This window comes from Suncus etruscus, chromosome 4 (genome assembly GCF_024139225.1).
Source record: "Suncus etruscus isolate mSunEtr1 chromosome 4, mSunEtr1.pri.cur, whole genome shotgun sequence".
NCBI lineage: Eukaryota > Metazoa > Chordata > Mammalia > Eulipotyphla > Soricidae > Suncus > Suncus etruscus.
Genome location: NC_064851.1, coordinates 141,119,283 through 141,140,306, shown reverse-complemented (window position 1 = coordinate 141,140,306; position 21,024 = coordinate 141,119,283). Strand labels below are relative to the sequence as shown.

General features: G+C 44.4%; 1 protein-coding gene across 1 annotated transcript; it reads left to right on the top strand.

The window, feature by feature from the left end:
• The first annotated feature begins 5,662 nt into the window (after nt 1-5,662).
• On the top strand, nt 5,663-20,751 carry RNF122 (ring finger protein 122). The gene is made up of 6 exons (XM_049772419.1): nt 5,663-5,745; nt 11,475-11,631; nt 17,047-17,092; nt 17,347-17,388; nt 19,383-19,465; nt 19,714-20,751. Exons 1-6 carry the CDS (start codon nt 5,721-5,723, stop codon nt 19,826-19,828), a joined length of 468 nt encoding a protein of 155 aa, XP_049628376.1. The 5' UTR covers nt 5,663-5,720; the 3' UTR covers nt 19,829-20,751.
• Nucleotides 20,752-21,024: the final 273 nt, after the last annotated feature.

Genomic DNA, 21,024 nt, shown 5'->3' with positions numbered 1-21,024 from the left:
ATACCCAGAAGTAACCCCTGAGCGTCACAGGGTGTGGCACCCCACAAAAAAAGAAAGAAATCAAAAAGTTAGAAACCAGAGAGATAATACAGAAATTAGGATGTTTGCTTTTTATATGTTTGCCTCAGTTCAATCCCAGATACCACATATGGTTCCCCTTCTCCTACCAAGCACTGCTAGGAGTAAAGCCTGGACATAGATCTGGGATAGTCTCTGAATATTAACAGTCAAGGAAGGAAGGAAGGAAGGAAGGAAGGAAGGAAGGAAGGAAGGAAGGAAGGAAGGAAGGAAGGAAGGAAGGAAGGAAGGAAGGAAGGAAGGAAGGAAGGAAGGAAGGAAGGAAGGAAGGAAGGAAGGAAGGAAGGAAGGAAGGAAGGAAGGAAGCAAGGAAGGAAGGAAGGAAGGAAGGAAGGAAGGAAGGAAGGAAGGAAGGAAGGAAGGAAGGAAGGAAGGAAGGAAGGAAGGAAGGAAGCAAGGAAGGAAGGAAGGAAGGAAGGAAGCAAGGAAGCAAGGAAGGAAGGAAGCAAGGAAAGAAGCAAGGAAGGAAGGGAAAATATTGATTCTAGATCAGTCTACATAAAACTAAGTTCATTATCAGCCTACATAAAACCAAGCAGATTCACAATGATTTCAGGATGTCCAGCCCTATCCAAAAGAAAAATAGAGAGCTTCCAGTGGCAAAGGGCTTTAGTGACAACAGAGGGCCAATCAACTACACGCACAGAACAGCTACTATGAACCTGAAAAACACCTGCCAATCCCTGTCTTAACATTACGAGTGGTGCTCTGTTCTTCCATAAAACTCTAGATTACTTGAAAACTCTTTAAATTCACTAAAATTATGTTTCTACCACCATAATATTCTGCACTGAATATTGATTCAGATTTATATAAATTGTGTCTTCCTATCTAAAGCAAGTTCCACCAAAGTCCAACAAGTTACGTATTAAACGTTTTTAAGACATTGACATCAGAAAATAAACAATGATTACTGAGAAATGAGAACAAAAGAGAAAAGACATGTGTTTTTTTCTAACTACTTCTTGAATTTTCCAGGCAATAGCTTAGGGAAGGAGACCCAGGTACAGAGCCCAGTAAACTCTCTGAACTGAAAAGACACAAGCAAAAGTCTAAAGAGACCAAGGCAGAGGCCAGGAAGATAGCACAGCAAGTAGCACATCTGCCTTTTTTGCAGCTGACCCAGGCTTGATCTTCCCAGAAGCTCATTTCAGGAAAAATTCCTGAGTGTACAGCCAGGAGTTATTCCTGAGCACCACCAGGTATGGCCCCAAAACCAATAATATTTTTTAATTTAAAATTTAAAAAATAGAGAAACCAAGGCAGCTCATGTGTGTCAACATAGAAGTTTATATTCTGTAAACAATCCTTCAAAAATGAAAGTCTCTCAATAAAGACTTTTAGCACCTGTAAAATTTGTTGTCAGGTTCCATACTTCACTGCAGAATTAGCTCTCTTTCCTAAAATGTTTTCCCAGTGCTTACATGACCTTAAAACTGTCCTGTGAGTGGATAAAAAGATGTGGTGAGGTGGTAGATGAAGTAATTCCTTTATCCCTTAGATATTTAGACTTAGTATCACTTTTCCTTGTTTCAGAGATTTAGAAATATGATTCTACTTTAGATTTCTTTAGTGGTTTTGAAAGAATAGTCCATCACCTTCACTGTTTTGGTTTCTTTCTCAATAAAATAGCCAAATAAACTTAGTCTCTCAAAAAATTGGGGTAAAAATTATTATCTGGTTGTAGGAAGAGAGTCCAGGGTTGGGGAGCAAGTTAATTTATTGGTGTTGATTTATGATGTGAAACATAAATGGGTCTTTTTGAAAGGCTCTTTTCTGTCTAAAAAAACCTCTGGGACCCCACAAAAGTTTTGGTTTTGTTTTGTAAAAACAATATTTTATTTATTTATTTATTTTATTTTTATTTTGTTTTGGTTTTTGGGCCACACCCGGCAATGCTCAGGGGTTACTCCTGGCTGTCTGCTCAGAAATAGCTCCTGGCAGGCACAGGGGACCACATGGGACACCGGGATTCGAAGCAACCACCTTTGGTCCTGGATCGGCTGCTTGCAAGGCAAACGCCCCTGTGCTATCTCTCTGGGCCCTATTTATTTATTTTTAAGATAAGTTATTTAATTCAATCACCTTAAGATACACAATTACAAAGTTGTTCATGATTTAATTTCAGTCATACAGTGTTCAACACCCTTCACTAGTGCACACTTCCTGCCACCAATTCAATAAACTTTTTGAAGGTTGCCAAAGAGTATCTCCCATGCAGAACCATTATTTGGGGCACGATTCTATGGCCCCAATGTTTAGAAGAGATGAAAGAGCAGATTAGAAAAGTGTGCATAGTGTCTTCCAATTTAGAACCCTTGGGAAGAGAGATAGCTCAAAGGATTGAGAGTACATGTTTTGCATGCAGGAGGCCTGGTTCCTATTTAGTCCTGATCCTAAAATTATATGTTCCCCAAAGCACATCCAGGAGCAAGACCAAGAAATTAGCTGTGAGTAGTCCTTTAAGCACTGCCAAAATGACATTCACACACTTGCACATACATACATACACACACATCCCAAAAAGTCCTTCAGAGCCTACACAGATCATACTAAATGCTTATATTTTGAGCCCAACATCTGAAGTATTATAGAACATTCTTTCTGGTTGGTTCGTGTATATGCTGGACATGTTTTCTTTTTTTGTTTTGTTTTACTTGCAGTTTGCCACAACCAGCAATGTTGGAATAAGATTATTCTTAAGGATGCTAGAGAAACCATGTGGTGCCAGGGATCAAATCAGGCAACCCACAAACAAAGTTTGTGCTCAGTCTTTGAGCTATATATTGGTCCTTGTGATGTCTTCTGTCTAATTGACTGGCATTGTCATAAGAATTTCCACTTTGGGTGAGTGGAGCAAGATAGCACAAGGAGGGGTGAGGGCACTTGCATTGTATTCAGCTGACCTCAGGTTCAAACCCTGGTACCACATATTGTCCCTGGAGTATTGCATCCCTGAGCACAGAGCTATGAATAAGCCCTCTAGGTGTGGCCAAATGAATTTTTCTCAGTCTTCCTCCCTAGAATTCTCTTTATTCTAAGGAGGGGGAGGAGTGGGCCTCATTTCTATTCAAATTTCTCTTCAAAGATGCTCTGCTTTTACAGTTGTGCCCCAGAGGCAACTAGCAGAAACTTCTGAATGCAATTAAGCTCACCTATCAACACCTTTCCCCTGAGCTAAAGAATAGGAAGAGAGATTAGATAAGTAACAATTATATGTTTTTATTCCTCCACCCTATAACTGAAACAGGACCTACAGTATGATAATTTATACAGATGAATACACATATATTCTCTCCCAAGTATTTAATGAATTGACACTGGAACCATCAAACTGGTGAAACAGTCTTGAAAAAGATCTGAGAAGAGCCTATGAAGAGGTCAGTCTTGAGAAATTGCATATGTGTCTTTATAGTGCCATAACATACTACTTTGTCTTATTTGTTTGTTTCAACATTCTACATTGTACCTGCAAAGTACTGTAGAATTGCAATAAGGGGGACGGAAATAGCCAACATAGATCAGCTGAAATGTGCAAAATGTTGGGCTGAGAAAGAAAAAGACATTCCAAACACCACATACCAAGACAGAGTCTAGAAAGAATCTACTGTGTTTGAGCAATAACACAGAAGCATTGTGATGGATCCCAGAAGGAGACTGCATCTGACATGAAGACAGGAGGAGAGCTAGAAAGCTTTGAGCTCATCCATTACACTTCAGGTTTCAGATCAGATTTATATTTTACCAAGATGATTCTAGAACCCAACAGAAAGAATGGATTTGCTAATAAGATCAGTGTTCATTCTCTCAACATACCTGCATGAAAATAGGGGGTAGAGAATAGGATAAGACATGTGAGATGAACATTGGGGGGAGCACATTTTTGCAACCTTTGGCCTCAACGTCTGGGTATCTGCATCTGTATCTCTTAACATAATAATGATTCTTGTGGGCTTTCAAGTTGGAAGCATTGAGTCAGAGGGACCAATTAGGAAACTTTTGCAGTTTTCCAATTAAGAGATGAAATGAGTTGGACCTGGACCTGATACCTCTCCAGACTAGCTCATAAAGGGGAAAAAATGTTTTAAGAAAATTAAGTAATTAAGAGCCAAACTATTTGTTGCAGACTGCCTTGTGATCTTGTCCAAATCATCTACCTGAGCAATCAGCTTTTAAATGACAAAACATTCATATGCATAATTTCATTTGAGTGTCACAAATTCCCAAGAGTTAGAGAGATTATTTCTCACCTCCAATTAACAAATTAAGTTTAATGAGGGGGGTTAGATTGAGTCATTTCTTATTTGTTTGCTGGCATGTTTACATCTGTCTCCTCATTCACTGCAAATCCCTTCGGTTAGTTAGGAACCTGCCTGACTCCTCCTCAAACCTGTGGAAGGCTCTCTGGTACAAAACAGGTTTTGCTGAAAGCATTCTGAATCAAGGAAAGAGAACCAACAATAAAAAAAGAAGGGAGCGGGGAGAGGAAAGGTGAACAAAGGTTAAGTAAAAGCCTATTGGACAGAGTTAAGATATCTAGTCAGTATTCCAACGCCTTTTGATTTAATATCAGAGACACTGGAGATGTTGAATGAATCCGTTGTCCTTAAAGTATTAACAAACGTCGGTATTTCATATCTGAGTTTCATTCTGCTATTCACGGAGGAGCGTGGAGCTCTGACACGTCCGCTTTAGAGCTTTAGCTTGGGGCCTTAGTTCCTTGTTCTGAAAAGGAGGGCAAGCCACAAAGGCGATAACACCAGCGCTTCCTCCAGTCTCCCTTTTGTAATTCACACACATATATTTACATATATAAAACATAATATATAATATAAAATATATAAGTATATATATATATTTTAAACATTCTTTAGTTACCATGCAGGACCAAGTTTTGGCCCACAAAGTAGAAACGTCACCACACCCCCCCAAAACCGGCTGCTCCAGGAGCTAGAGAAGGGCTAAAACAGTGACAGTTCAGAAGGCAGGAAGCAAAGCGTCTGTAATTGTGGGTTGGCTGCAGGTCTGGGGCGGGAGGAGAGGGCTAACCAGCAAGCAGCCTTGCAATGGGTTGTGCAGTGCACAGGAGTTCCCCTTCCCCAGCCGGGGGAAAGAAAGGTGAAGAAGGGGGCGGCTCCCACCTTGCCCCAAAAGTGCCCCCCTGAGAGTGGGCGGGCCTGCAAAAAAAAATACCCTTGGCTAGGAGGAAGGTTCCCATTGGCCGGAGGGCGGGTGACGGGTGGAGGCGGAGTTACGAGGAAAGTGGGAGCACAAAGGGAGGGGGTGTGCGCGGCCGGTGTCAGTTTCCGAGGCGCTGGCACTTCGGTGCCCCTAAGACCTGAACTCAGCTGCCATCTAAGGTTTTTTCCCCCCCTTTCCTGGAAACGGGACCCGAACCTCTGCCTGCAGGGTGCCACTTGCCCCGCTGTTAGGTGCCCGAGGTGTTCTGGAGCCCGGAGGACTTTTGGGGAGTCTGTTTTCTTCTCTTTGCCTGGCTGCTCGCTCGAGAGCCGGTCTCCAGGACACTCCGGGGGTTCGCCTTCCTGAGTCCCGCAGCCGGTGCGCCCACCCGCCCACTCACCCAGCTGCCCTTCCTGCAGCCCCCTTTCCTTCGCCCTTGAAAGCCCGTGCAGAGTTCATTGATGCACCCATTTCAGTGGTGTAACGGTGAGTCCCTTTCGGGCGCTGGGTGGGCTGGGGACACCAAGGGTGAGCGCCAGGCACCCAGGGAATCGAACTTTCTCCGGAGCCAAGTTTCTCTGGAAATGGGACCAGAGGGAGAGAAGGCGTTCTGACTTCCAAGTCCGCTGTGCGCAGCGTGCAATTTGCAGAAAGGAGGAAAAAATTAAAAAATCCAGGTTTAACTCCGGACCGGGAAAATAGGGGGTCTCTGAAGCGGTAGCGGATTGGGGGTGAGGGGCGTCGAGGGGTTCTAGGCCTTTGTGTCCCGGCTTCGCTCTCCTAACCTCCCTTGCCTTTGCCTTTGTGCGCTCCAACTCTTGTTCTTTGTTGTGTGGCCGGTGGAGAATGAAATCCGCGCTCGCTCGGGCTCCCCTCGGAGCTCCTAGAGGGAGCTCAAGTTCCCGGCCTGAAACTTTGCAGGCTATTTAAAAGATGTAGACTCTTCCTCCTTGTCTTTGTTGGCTTCCCCACGGGCTGGCTTTTGTGCCCGTGGAGGACGCGGGGTTAAAGAGCGTGGCGGCCCCCCAAAAAGAGACAAGTCTGGCCAGTAGCAGCGCACCCGGCTCCCCGCATCAGCCTGTCTGCTTGTCCTGGGCCTGACTGCAATTAATATCCCATCCCTGCTAGACCCTGCCTTCTGGGTTAGGTGATGCTAAATCTGTCCCACCAGTTTTTTGGAGCCATTCAGGTGTTGCGTGTTAAGAATGGCAAAGGAGGATCTTTGGGACTTGGGTTGCCCAGTCACTTAGCTCCTTAGCCATCAATAATTCTAAGATTTGGGAGTTTCTGGGGAAAAGAAGGACTAGTTGCATGTATCTCTAAATAGGGCAGGCGAGTTGGGGCGAGACGGGGGGTGGGGTGGGGGGGAGGGGAACTGGGGTATCCGCTCTTGAGGGCAGACTCCTGCCAGATCTTGGATTCATTCTTTCAAGAGGCTTTTGTTTAAAAGGCTGGGAAGGGGCAGCTTGTGTCTGGGTGCTCTCTCCCCCCAACCCCCCCCCCCGCACACACACACACACACACACACACACACACACACACACACACACACACACACACACCCACCCTTCCTCTGCTGGTAGGATCTAATTTCCTGAAAATGAAACAAGTGATAGATAGGTAGGCATTGCCAGATTGGGAGGTGGGGGTGAGAAAGATGGGCGCATCCCAGCATCTGGGAAAGGTTCCCGGTGGCTGGGGTGACTGGGAAGGCGTAGCCTTTCCCAGATGCACCGGTCTTTCTTGGCCAGCTTTCCTCATGATGTCATCACTGCTCCCGTGAGCTCCAGGGGATGAGACTTTCTCCAGTCTAGACCCAGACAATGCAACCTAGACTTCAGGCGCACCAGGAATTCTCTTTGAATGATTTGAATGATTGTTTCCTCCTCAGTGCTTTCCTCCTCACTTCCCTTTATCTTGCCCTTGCTGGGATGGCAGGGGTCATCTTCACACTTGGTTAAGGTGTACTCAAGTAGTCTCAGGGGTCCCGGTGGTGCTTGAAGAATCAAAGCCTTGCTTTTAGGACAGGTGCCTGAGAGTTTGCATACAACATTTTAGATCCATGGAAAACTTGCTATCTTATGGTCTCACTTTTTTAAGTGACTGTGTCCTGCCTGCCTGTTTTATCTTGGTGAGGAAGCAATTCTGTCTGCACGACTTTGGGGAGCAGAGATAAAACAGTGGAGAGGATGCTTGCCTGGCATATGGGGCTTGATTCCCTGAACCACATATGGTCTTCAGATCCCTGCCAGAAATAGGCCCTAAACTTTGCCAGGTGTGACCCCAGATCAAAACAAAACAGCAATAATATGTAGAACCCTGCTTCCCAGGAATTGTATTTGGTCCTTAGACTATTGAGAAAACAAACAAACAAGTATCTATGTCAGTTCTTAGCCAGCAAGTTCTCCTTTTTTTAATTATCACACTAGAAAAATGGGCCAGGCCCTGGCATAGACACACTTCCCTTCTACATTTTTGTTTCCTGAGGCCCCTAATGGGACTCAGTCTTGGAGCCCCAGGGCAAGCCTACCTTCATTAGAAGGGTCAGGTAAACTTGCCTTGGCAACTAGTCTGGGGCCAGAGTGCCTGCATGTACCTGGTGCTACAGCCACTGCTAGTGATCTGTTGTATTTCCAGAACTGGAAACCAAAGGATTCCTTTGGTCCCTAAGAGATCCCAGAAGCTAGGATTGAGAGATTGTTCAAAAGGCTAAAGTATATGCCTTGTTAGAAACACTGACCTTGGTCACTTGCACCTCACCCCCAGAACCTCTGGGTATATTCCTGGTAGCTTCTAAGCACCACCACATGTGGCTGAGGTCCCCTTCCCCTAATATTGCTTTGGTCCAGAACCAAAGCATTAGGTCATACAGTATCTATTCAGCAGTGGGAGATTTTATTTACACCACACTTAGCAGTGCTCAGAGGTCACTCATGCCCTCCTAGAAGATGTTCAGGGAACCATATGTGGTACCAGTGATCCTACCGAGATTGGCCACAGAGAAAGCCTTAACTGATGTACTATCTCCCCAGGTCCTCAAAGTGTCTAGGAATAGGTCTCTGATTACTGCCAGAGAGAAAGCTACCACCACCACACCTTTCCCCCAAAATAAACAGCTTCAAAAACCAAGATCTAGCTTCTAAAATGTACCAAGGCAGACTAGAAGCTGCACTTTGATGGTGTCAACTGCTGAGGTGCAGGGGTAGGGAAAGGTGTTTGTGAAGGGGAGGAGGTCTTGTTGTTTTTAAGGACCCAGTTCCCAGCCAGCAGAGACCTCAGGACCTTTTCCTTCAGAGTAACTGAAAAGTCTGCCATGTTGTGCTGTTCACGGAGAACTGATTTTCTTTGTCCCAAAGGGTAACTGTTTGAGTGGAAGCCAGAGAAGTGGTGCAAAGTTTCTTACTAGCCCTTGCTGGAATCTAGATGCAAGGGTTTCCTGTTGGGTATGCAATGTTTAGCCAGTAATTATTTAATTTTTTTCCACTTAATCAGCAAGTCTTTGAGGACAAAAACTTCTTTTGCTTTTTGTTGCCCCACAAGTCTAGGTCAGTGCATAAATCAGGCCATCCACATTATGTGTTGTTTGACTGGTCATCCATTAGTAGAGGGCAGTTTCTGGGCACTTTTCCCAAACATCAGTCTCCTTACAAGTGGGAACTTTTGCCAAAGATACCAGGTTATTTTGCAAAAAAAAAAAAAAAAAAAAAGAGCTATTTATCAGCTAACTAGTTACTGAAAACTGACTTGGAACTGGAGAATAGAGAAACATCCAAGTACCTTCTAGACCTAAAGGCTCTCAAGCATGTTAGCATTCTCATGTCTGGTCTCAAGCTGCAGCCACACCTCCAGTATGGAATGCCACATTGTTGGCAAAAACCATTGCATGTCTTTTTTTGATAGTAAAATGGTCTGGATGCATCACCTCATTATTTGCTCTTTCCCTTGAATGTCTCTAACAGTAGTTGTCATATAATCAATGCATTATGCCTGTTTGAGTTAAGTTGATGCTAGGAACTATTGTGCTATGTGACACAAGGGTTGAATATGTCAGGTCCAGAACAGACAATGCTGCTTATAAATAAGTGAGATCTCAGCAAAGAGAGAGGTAATAAATGTCATAAAATTCAGGCTTGCTGATCCTGGGAAAGGGACTTTTAGGCAGGGCAGACAGCAGGCAAGATATGGAGGCATGTGAAGACAAGATTGGGTAAAAAAATAATAAATTTAGGCCAGAGAGATAATTAATTAATAATTAATTAAGAATTATCAGGAGTTAATTCACTTACTTTGCATGTGGATGACCCCAGTTCAATCCCTGGCACTCAAAATGGCCTGCTGAGCATGGCAATGGGTGATTCCTGAGCATAACATGGTGTGACTAACTCCCAAAATTTAACAAATAGTGAGGAGACTGAGCCTCAGGGTAGAGGACTTTGGGTCTTCAGAGGAGGCTGAGAGAGCAAGGACCCAATGAATGCCTGTGTAGGAGGACCTTAGCCAGTCATGAATTTGGAAACTATGTGATAGAAATTAAGTGGGAGGAGATGTCAGACATGTGGGCTAAATTAGAGGAGGAACTAGACATCAATTGATGTCTGGAATAGGAACTCAGAATAGAATTGGGCATGAAATCTGTTTGGGATAAGGACTAGGCAATAGAATTGGGCCTCAAATTTAAAACAGATTTGCAGCAAGGCATGTGATTTAATCACTCAATTGACTACAAAATGTCAAAGATGCACTTTATCACTGAACCACATCCCCAACCCCTCTTATCATTTTTTAAATCCAGAGTTTATATGTACGTCAATAAGATTTTTGCTTCTGAGCAAGAAAAAATGATGCCACCTGCTGATTGCTTGAATTCTAGTATTTTTAATGAATAAACATCATAAAAAATGTATCATCTTAAAACCAGTAGCCTGTAGATAGTAAGTAGTTCCAGAATTGATTGGTTAGCAACACAACTGTTGGTCAAAGTTCTTGCCTTTCACACCTCTCCTCTGTGACCCTCTGTATCTTTCAGACATTGGTCTTAAATCAAACTGCTTGTTCTTTCTAACTAAAACAAGTCCACCACTATTCTAGCTGTCTCAGGGAGACTTGATAGGAACAAAAAGCACCTTTTCTTTGTTTTTCTGGCTAGAATCCAATCCCATATTCACCTTGAGACCAAAACCTAGTAAGGGCAATGAGAAGAAACATTTACAATTTGTAGAACAGCCAGAATTTTACCCTGAATCATGTGAGAAGTGGAAGCAGCAAGTATCTAAGGGAAGTGTGTAGAAGTGAGCCAACAGTGATGAGAATATGGGACTATCCTGGGGACATCAGTAAAATGTAGATTCTGGGCCCAGAAAAATGTGCTAAAGACTGACATGCATGGTGTGTGGGCAGACTTGCACAGCATAGCACCATCCCAAGAGAACTGAGCTAAGCTCCTGAACACTGTTAGGTCTGGGTCCAAATAAAGCAGAAAAAAAAGCAAAGTTGATTCTGATTCATTTCTTTTCAGGTGGGGCAGGCCTGACATTTTATATCTCTCATAGCCTCCTAGGAGAGGCCACTGCAGGACTGGGCAAGTTTTGAGACTCTTAAGCAGAATGGAAGAGTAGCTGGTAAAGTAAGCTTCACAAACACAAACACACACACACACACACACAAACACACACATATGAACACACATACACACACATCACTCTGAAACTCTGGTTTCACCTAGGAGTGAACAGTCTCTATTCTGGTCTCAAGGCAGGTGGCTTAGTAATGATAAATGACTTTTGCAACTTACAAAGTACATTTCTTAGCCCAATATTTTCACTCCTCTCTAATTATTTTTCCTGCTTTCCTATAACAGCAAAGCTTAGAAATGTTTTTTAAAGGTTACATATTTAGGGAAGAGCAGAATTGGAACCCTGACTTAGATTTTCTCCCCCACATCATTTCATTTTGCTCCTTTATTCCCTGCAGAGAATTGAGTTGACCATTTTCTGCTCCCCATTGGGATGCCATTTTTGGTACTAGATGCAGTGTCCTATTTCACAGAGTGAGTAAATAAATCAACCAAGCTGTAGTTCATGATGTGTCTGAGCTGAGTTAACTGCTAAAGTCTGCGCTGTCTTTTCTTTCTACATCTTTGTTGACAAAAAAGCTCGCTGAGTCCCATGGCAAAACTCCAAATCTAATATTACTTTTCCCACCCCTTTTCTTGACAGGGTGTTTCTGCGGCCTGGGACTGGTCAGTACCAATAAGTCCTGTTCAATGCCACCGATCAGTTTTCAGGACCTTCCTCTCAACATCTACATGGTCATCTTTGGTACAGGCATCTTTGTCTTCATGCTCAGCCTAATCTTTTGCTGCTATTTTATCAGGTGGGTGCCTCTCCTGCACTTTGGGTGAGAAGTCAGGGAGAGGAGCCAGCATTCCCAAAGCTGCTAGCCTCCTGCCAGGGCCTCTTCTTTCAGGACAGAACTTGGCCTGCCCTTTGCTGGGCCCCTGAGGCCTAGTGTTCCTATTTACATCAACCTATCAGGTTGTCCCAGAGCATATAAGGTCACCATGGGCAGGGCTGAATGAGTCCTGAATACCTATTGGTCAGTTACTGTAGACTGCCTAGAGCTACTGTATGACCAAGAAGTATCCCCAATGAGCTCTCAACTCTCTCAGCACTCACACCCATAGGGTGGCCAGGGGTAGGTGGGCATCTCTCAAGCCTGTGGCATATTCTACTCTCTTGGGAAATCCTGTTGTCAACCACCCAGATGCTAAAATTAGCAAGCTGATGTCTGAAAAGCTACTTGTTTATTCTGCTTTGTATGCTCTAATTTTTCAGAGTGAAAGAACTAAAAATGTCACTGTCTTAATTGTGTTAGGGATCCAGGGAAGTATTCAAGCTTGGCAGGAGCTGCTGAGCTCCAGGAACTGTTTCTTCACCTCCTATTTAAAGATCTGGGAACTGATGGTTGTTTTCTCCCCAAAACTGGGGACATGACTAGGAATTCAAGTAGTGTTTCTGACTGGTGTGTGGCTGGTATTGACAATTCTTATTGTCTAGGATTGTCCTGTTCTTTGTGTGGTTGGAGAGTGTTATACATGATTAGTAGAACGTATCTGTGAGCTTTACAGTCATTGTGATGATCAACACACTCCTGCCCCGTCACCGCCCCCTCCCAACAATGCCTGGGTAGCTGTTAATGGGTGTCTCAGTATCTAATTGAATTATCTGAGAAAATTAAATTAAGGTTCCGGAAATATTCTGGCCCCCTTCAGTATGTCTTGATGGGTCTGGTTGCTGTTGCTCATGGAAGGGTGAGAGGGACAGCAGAGGCTTTTACACATTCCCAAGGCTGTAGGAGCAACCTCTTTGGAGAGTATTCTTTAAGGCACTGCTCCATGTGCTGAGCTGTATGCTCAGGCACTACCTCCAGGCTACCTTGGGCCTCTTTCTCTTAATTGTGAAAAACCCCTAGGACAGGACTTTTCCACTTAAAAGTATGCCCAGAGAAGACATGTTTTCCTTTATGTCAAATTGAGTCTAAAATTTACATCTTATTATGAAGTAAGGGCAGATTTCTATTTTTTTCTCTCACTCCTTCCCTCTCCCCAAGCCTTGAGTTTTCTTCAAATTCTTACTGACACAAGCCTTTTCCAGTCCAAACTAGGCAATTTGTGCAACTCCCCAGACATATTCCAAATACCAAGCATTGATTTATGGTAGGGTGGGAGATTCTGTAAGACCCACCTTTTGTAGCCCCTTCACATGTACACAAAGATCCAAATGCAGAGGTGGTCAGGAGAAGAGAAAAATGTAGGCAGTCCCCAGTGACCCAGCACAGGTCACCAAATTTCGCTTCCTGCCACTAAGCAATTGGTTTTTTCAAATGTGTCCTAGGTATTGAGACCTACTTTATTATGCAAAATGCTGAACTCACACCATCCTCTGAACTTCCCTCCAGTTGAGGAGGCATTAGGCCATTTTTAACTAGGAAAGCCAAGCCCAGTCAGGGATCAACCCAGGTCAGACACTGAGGAAGACAAAACATGGGGCAATCTGGTGGCCAGTTGGCACCAGTCTTGGGTCCATATGTTCTGAACGTGCCTTTATAATTTGCATCGCTGAGGGGGAGTACAGTTGTGTCTTTCTGTGTTTTCTTCCTTTCTTGAGAAGAGCTTAGGGTTCTGCACAAGGGCAAATTGGGCTGCTATGTGCTGCTGGCTTATTTTTCTTGGGTAGGAGACAAAGAACAGCCACGAGCACATGACACCAAAGCTTTTCCCACCGTGGCGCAGCTTGGCGCCACCTGTCCCTTCTGCAGGAAGCCTGCCTTCTGCGCTGCAGACTGCCTGAAGCCAGCTGACCCTGGAGTGTCTTGGTTCCAGAGGCTTGCTGGTGTGTGGCAGGCTGTGGGTGTCTATATATAGAAAGACACAAGCACAGAAGCCACTTCCTCTCCCTGCTTCTCAGTTTCCTCTTCAGCCAACAGAGGCCCCTTGCTGCTGCCCCAGACCTGATGAGCTCATCGGCCAAGGCCAGTCTCTCCTTGCAGCTGCCCCCTCCTCATTCTTCCTCACCTCCTAAGAACCGACCTCTGCCCCACACAGGATGGAGGGGCCAGGGAAGTCCGAGCAGGCAGGAAAGGAGCAATTATTTTCAGGACCTGGCTGCATTGTTTGCTCCAAACGAAGAGCCCGCTGGCAGTGGCTTGAAATGGTCTCATTGAAACAGGGTATTTTTAGTCGCTTTGCTCATCTAGCAGCTGAGAAGGCCACCTGTCCAAAGCTGGCACGGCCTCCTCCCCAGGGAAGGCCCAGGGCCTTGCTTCGGCTCTGTTTCCCTTGCAACCTTTTTGGCCCCATTTCATCCCAGCCTATGCCTGGAAGTGTCCCCGGAGCTCCTAGGCGCCTTCCCAGTTCTGATAGTGCTGGGCTCAGTGCCAGACTTCAGGAGGATTCTTGGGGAGCCAGGCTGACAAAAAAAAATGATCCAAGTGGGGAAAGGGAGCACCTCAGCCTTCCTGGATTCACCAAACATGCTGCATACATCACACAGATCCAGTTCACACTGCTGTTGAGTCAAGTGAGATTCAGAAGATGTGTGTGTTCCTTCACTCTCTGAGAAGTAAAAGACAGGCACTCATCACTTCCTTATTTGCTGTGTACACTCCTGGGAATGGAGCTTCTGCACTTCCTCAGGAGACAGCTGCAAGAGGGCCTCACTAGAAGGACGCTTCTTTGTCCAGCTTTACTTAAGCTTCAGTTACTCACGTTCCTTTGAGCTTCAGTCTGTGTTTCTGGGGCTGGAAAGATTGTATAATGAGTAAGACCAGCACCACATTTGGCCCCCTGAACACTGCCAAGAGTGATCCCTGAGCACAGAGCCAGGAGTAAGCAAGCCCTGAGCACTGGCAGGTGTAGACTAAACACTGCCCCCGCCCCGCTGAAAAAGATCTTTGTTTCCAAACTCTGTTTTTGGTAATTAGGAGAGGGGGAATGAGTGGGGGGGGGGGAGTGAGTTCTTGCACATGTACACATGCATGTTTATATGCAAGACTATTCTGAACCAAATAATCTTGTGCAAAGTGAAGAATGGAAAGATAAGCTCTGGTCAGGCCTCTAGTCCAATCATCCAGTGACAAAACCCCTCCAGACAGGGAAGTATAGGCACAAGTACTGTGTCAGTTTTCAGCCCACAGAAGGAGGCCACCTGGACTGGAGTTGCTAAGCTCCGGACATGAACTGCTTCTTCATGTCCCCAACTTCCTCTTTGGGTTTTGGAAGGTGACCAATGACATGATTCTTTTCTGCCTGATTATGCTGGGGCATGACTCCATGACTCTGTCCCTGCCTTCTGCATCTGTCTATTTGGCAGCAGTTTTTGCTTCTCTGCCATGCCTACAAGCAACTTATCTCAGTGGTTTTGAGACTTGCAATTTGAGATTCTTCTCTAGCTCAGACTACAATCTCTACAATCTTTTTATGCCAAAGGTCAAATTTGAGGGGGATTTGGGGGGGGGGGTTCATAAAGTTCCTGTTTCAACTACCCAAGCTAACTAGGCAAAAGAAGCCACTGAAAATATGTAAACTATGAGTGTTACTTTATTCTTAAAAGGTTCATGGACACCAACATTTGAGTCCCATGTAAGTTTTACATGTAATACTCTTATGATTTCTACTTTGCACCATCTAAAAATGAAAACCATTTGTTTATTTTGGGTTTGAGCTATACCAACTGGTGTTCAGGGTTTACTTCTGGCCCTGTGCTCTGAGATCACTTCTGGCAGTGCTTAAGGGACCATTATGCAATGTTTAATACAAGGCAGGATGACCTTAACTCCTATATTATCTCTCTAGCCCAGGATAAAACCATTTTAATCTCTAACAAATAAGCAGTAAACTGGTTTTGGCCCCCACACCATAGTTTATTGAATCTACTCTAACTTGGGGGTTTTTTTGTTTTGTTTTGGTTTTGTTTTTTTTTTTTTTTGGTTCTTGGGTAACACAGTGATGCTCAGGAGTTACTCCTGGCTCTGCTCTCAGCCATAGATATGAATGCAGAACCTAGAAAGCTACCCTCAATGCAAATAAAATAAAAACAAACAAACACATAAACCAACAACTGTAGTCTGAAGAGATAATACAGCAGATAAGGCACTTGCCTTGCACATGGCCAATCTAGATTCAGTCCCCATGATGCCATATGGTCCCCTAAGCACCATGAGAAGTGATCTTGGGGCACAGAGCCAGGATTAAGCCCTGAACACAGTAGGTATGACCCAAAATGCCATCTAAAATATCCCCAAAAAACAACTGTTTGTGTAAAAGTTGCTTATGTTTTCACATGAGTTTTACTACTACATTTTTACTCAGTACTTACTCATCTGATCAATTTGCTTAGTAAATCATTGCGGATACAAGTTTATTGGCAAATCCCAGATCATATTTTGGAGACTTCTGCCTCATTGGAGACTCAGGTCACATCATGTGTTGGAACTTGGGCTCTGTAATTTGGTAGACTTTGATTCAAAGCCAGAGTCAGCTGCCAACTAGCTCTAAAGTTGGGCAAGTTCCTTGGACCTCATTTTCATCATTTATAAAAAGTCACATTTCACCCTTCTAAGGTGGTTTGGCATTAAGAAGGACATCATTAATGTTGGTGTGGGAATGGAAGCATAGCAAAGTCTTGACTGTTAGGTTTTTCCTATTAATAAGATTGGCTGTATTAAAGTTTCACTGTATGCATCCACCAATTGAAGAGAAAAAAGGGAAAACAAAAAAAGGGGAATCTCCTGTTAGCCTGGCACCATTAAGGGAAGAGTGTGCTTTGGTTCCAGAATAGTGAGTTCTCAGAATGGAAAGTTCCCTGGGGTGAGGAGAGACTTAATTATTCTCCTACTGACTTATTGGAAATAGTTCTTAAAAAAAAAAAAAAACTAACATCTGTACATTCAAGCAAGCCTATTAGTGATTGCTATGGTTTTGGAACCTAAAGGCACTAGCCTAAGAAAGAACAGGGGACAGTGAAGGAACTCTTTGAGAGTAGCTGGCCAGAGAATTCCCCAGTTTGCAGGACTTGGATGTTAATTTTGAGATGATTGAGTCTAAATAAGGGCATATGTCACTCTAAGTATAGTTTCTTCCAAGCATTACCCATAGCATCTGTGGGACCCCTTTGCCAAGAACACTCCTCTCTCCCCAAAGAATATTCAGGCATCCTGGCCACCTCTCCTACTTGGAAGGGCTCTGTTTACAGAGGCATGATAACCTAACCTTCCTTTCTTCCTCCCTAGCAAACTCCGGAATCAGGCACAGAGTGAACGATATGGATATAAGGAGGTAAGCTACACCTATTGCTCAGAGATTACTCTTGCTCTGCTAGAGAAAGAAAGCTTAAGCTTCCCTGCCCTGAAATCACTACCCTTTCGTCCCTTAGGCCTCACATCTCCCCTCAATGGGACTCTTCATTGTCTTTATATCTGGCTGGTGTAATTATGCCCAAACACTCCCTTTTCCAAAGGGACAGAGAGAGAGAGTTTTCTGGCCCTCCTGCCTGGGTTCTTCTGATACCTTGCTGCATTTTTTTCTTTTAGGTGGTGCTTAAAGGTGATACCAAGAAGTTACAGTTATATGGGGTAAGTATGCTGGGATAGTCTAGACTCTAGAGGAACTCTATAATAGTCAAGGCAGATAAGAACTTCCCAGGAATCTATTAAGTTCCCATCTGCATATTTCCTTTTACCAGCAGTTTTCGGTATATGAGCGATGTCTAGAATTGGTCTAGGCAGAAAACATAAAGAATTGCAAAAGAATCTGTAACAAGTGGTGACACATTTACCGCAGGATGAGGCTTATGCATTATTTTTAAGAAGGTGATTATTTGCAAATTTGGTGGAATGGGGGCTTGGATACACATGACAGTGCTCCGTGCTTACTCCTAGTTCTGCTCTCAGGGAACACTCCTGGCAGGACTTGGAGGTCTATATGCAGTGGCAAGGGTTGAACCCAGGTCAGCCGCATGTGATACAAGTGCCCTACCCATTGTACTACCTCTCTAACTCCTTATTTGCAGATTCTTTTTTGTTTGTTTTTGTTTTGTTTTGTTTTGTTTTGTTAGTTTTTGGGTCACACCCGGCAGTGCTCAGGGGTTACTCCTGGCTCCACGCTCAGAAATTGCTCCTGGCAGGCACGGGGACCATATGGGACACCGGGATTCGAACCACCGTCCTTCTACATAAAAGGCAAATACCCCACCTTCATGCTATCTCTTCAGCCCCATTTGCAGATTCTTAAACTCTTCCCTATGTTCAGACTCACATGTTTTAAGTTTATTTTTTTTGTTTATTTGTTTCATTTTGTTTTGTTTTTTTTTTGGATCACACCCGGCAGCGCTCAGGGGTTACTCCTAACTCGAGGCTCAGAAATTGCTCCTGGCAGGCTCGGGGGATCGTATGGGATGCCGGGATTCAAACTAATGATCTTCTGCATGAAAGGCAAATGCCCTACCTCCATGCTATCTCTCTGGCCCCACATGTTTTAGTTTTATCCTCGTCACACACTATCCTAAGAGATTGTACATCTAACAATTGTAGTGTAGGGGTATATCCTAGTGATTCTTGGTAGTGAGACTAAGAACACTGTGGTGTTGTGCTGGGGATCAAACCAAGGTCAGTGCATAAAGGCATTCATCTTAATCTCACACTGTCTCTGGCCTGTGCTCCTATTCTTCTTTCTTTAGTCCTTTCCTCTCTGGCTCTTTGGAGCCATTAACTGCTCCTTTCTCATCACCTGATTCATTTCCAAAATTCTTTTTAACCACACAGATGGAGTATGCTTGGGTTATTTGGGAACAGGGAGAATCACAGGTATCACTAAATACACAACTGCCCAGCCAAGGCCCAATTTTACCCCCATATTTGATGATTACTATGCAAGTTCAGATGTTTCCTAAGCCCTCCACAGCGTAATTCAGCTAAGATAAAAGGAATTAACATAGGGAGCTGAAGCAATTGCTCAGTGGATAGGTAGGCTGCCTATCTACCAGCACAGTGCGTAGGGCATTTGCCTTGCATGCAGCTGACCCAGGCTCAATCACATATAGTTTACCGAACCTGCCAGAAATGATTTCTGAGTGCAGAGCCAGGAGTAGTGCCTGAGTACTGCTGGGTGTGGCCCCCCAAAAAAAACAAAACAAAAACATTAAATAATTAACATAAGAGAATGTCAGCAAGTAACTGGACAAGCACCAAACCTCATGCCTCTAGTTGCTACTATATGCCCCCTTGCCAAATGTCCTGACTGGAAAGAATTAGCACCATATCCTAGAATAGCTCTGTCCATGGAAATTTCTATGGTGAAAGAAATGTTCTCTGTCGTCACCTTTTTTTTTCCAGATTCACATGTGGCTATTGAGCTCTTGACATGTGGCTTGTACAGTGGAAGAAATAGATTGTTACTCTGAATGCAAACTGTCACATGTGGCTAACAGCTACATCATGTGATTTCATACGCAACTAAGAAAATAGGGGATAGCTCAATTTTCTTGGATGGGAATGCAAACTATAGATATTTGGGGTGCAGATTGAGGTTTTACCCTAATTCCCCTCACACCTCTCCTTTCTTTCCACAGCAGACCTGTGCAGTCTGTCTGGAAGACTTCAAGGGCAAGGATGAACTGGGTGTGCTCCCTTGCCAACATGCCTTTCACCGGAAGTAAGTGTTCATCTATGAAAGTCCATCATTTCAGAAAGAAATCATAATTTCCGGTTCTTACCCAACTGTTTTCTTACCCCTGCAAGGGGTGTTCTATATCCTTTTTGAACCTGGTCAAGCTTGGAAGTGGGGGGTTAGAGGAGAGTAGTCCTTATTCTAATAAGCAACAAGGGTCTATACAGAGATACATATAGAGAAGGCTGGAGCATCTTCTAAGGGAAAAAACATGATTCCCTTTTTCCCTCCAGGTGTCTGGTGAAATGGCTGGAAGTGCGCTGTGTCTGCCCTATGTGTAACAAGCCCATAGCTGGCCCTTCGGAGACCACCCAGAGCATTGGGATCTTATTAGATGAACTGGTGTGAGCACTGCCAGCTCTCCACTGAGGCCTGGCAAAGACCTGCCTCCCAATGCCTGGTACCTCTGCTCAGCTGTGATGAACAAGACTATTGGTATAGAGGTCACCTGGGGATGGGAGTAGGGATTTAAGGAAGGTCTGGCCATCTACGTTGGGGTGTGAATGGGCCTGCCCCCTTTCTGCCTCCTGAAGTTGTCTCCCCAGTACTGGTGGTACCCGCCCACCTACCCTCAAGATCCCTGCATCCTGGTACCAGTCCTTCTGCTGGCCTTGTCTTGGCCCTGGGAAGGAAAAACACCCCTGCCTGCTCAAGGACTTGAAATACAGCCCTCAAGAGGTCTTAGGAGGACAGGATGCCCTGATCCAGAGGATGAGTTGGGTTCTCTAAGGCTTATGTCCTCTCTCCTCCCTTCTCCCTTCCATGGAAGGAAAGGAAGGAAAGGAATATTGAGAAACCAAGTGCCTAGTTGCCATGAGCAGGGCTCTGGCAGACAGTGGGTTGAGCAAGGACGTATCAGTGGACATCAGTGTTTACACAGGACCCACAGAGACCAAGGCTTGTTGATGGCCTCCCCTGCTGGGATCTGAGGTGCTATCCACTTGTCTCTAGTTAATCTCAGAGCTTCCGAGTTCATGGAGGAGCTCTGGGCTCCTTGAGAAAAGACTTGCTCAACTCTCCAATAGATTTCCAGAGATTTTTTTCCTAAATGAGCAAAAGGGGCCTGGAATAGGGTGTCTGAGGGTTAACTAAGTAACAGAGACCTTCTTCCCCTTTGTAAATAATATTTTTATATTTTGTCCTCACCATCTCAGGCTTTGTACATGGGCTCCTTCAATGGAGGGACAGGGTGATTTCGATCCCTTCCAGAGGAGGTGGAGCTGGGGAAAATGTATTTAAAGAACATTAAAGTTAATATTGTTTCTCTCTAACCTTTCTTGCACATGTGTCTTATGTCCTATGTCTTATTGGTCCTTTCCTGACAACAGAGAACAGAGTTCTCTACCCCATATCACTTTTCCACACACAAACCAAATATGAGCATACACAGAAGTTCTAATCTTGATAAGGAAAATTGATATTGGGACATTATCTATACAATGTAAGTCACCACTACTATCAATGTGCCATATTTTGAGACTATCTATAGGGACCAGAGCAATAGCACAGCGGGTAGGGCATTGCCTTGCACATAGCCCACCAGG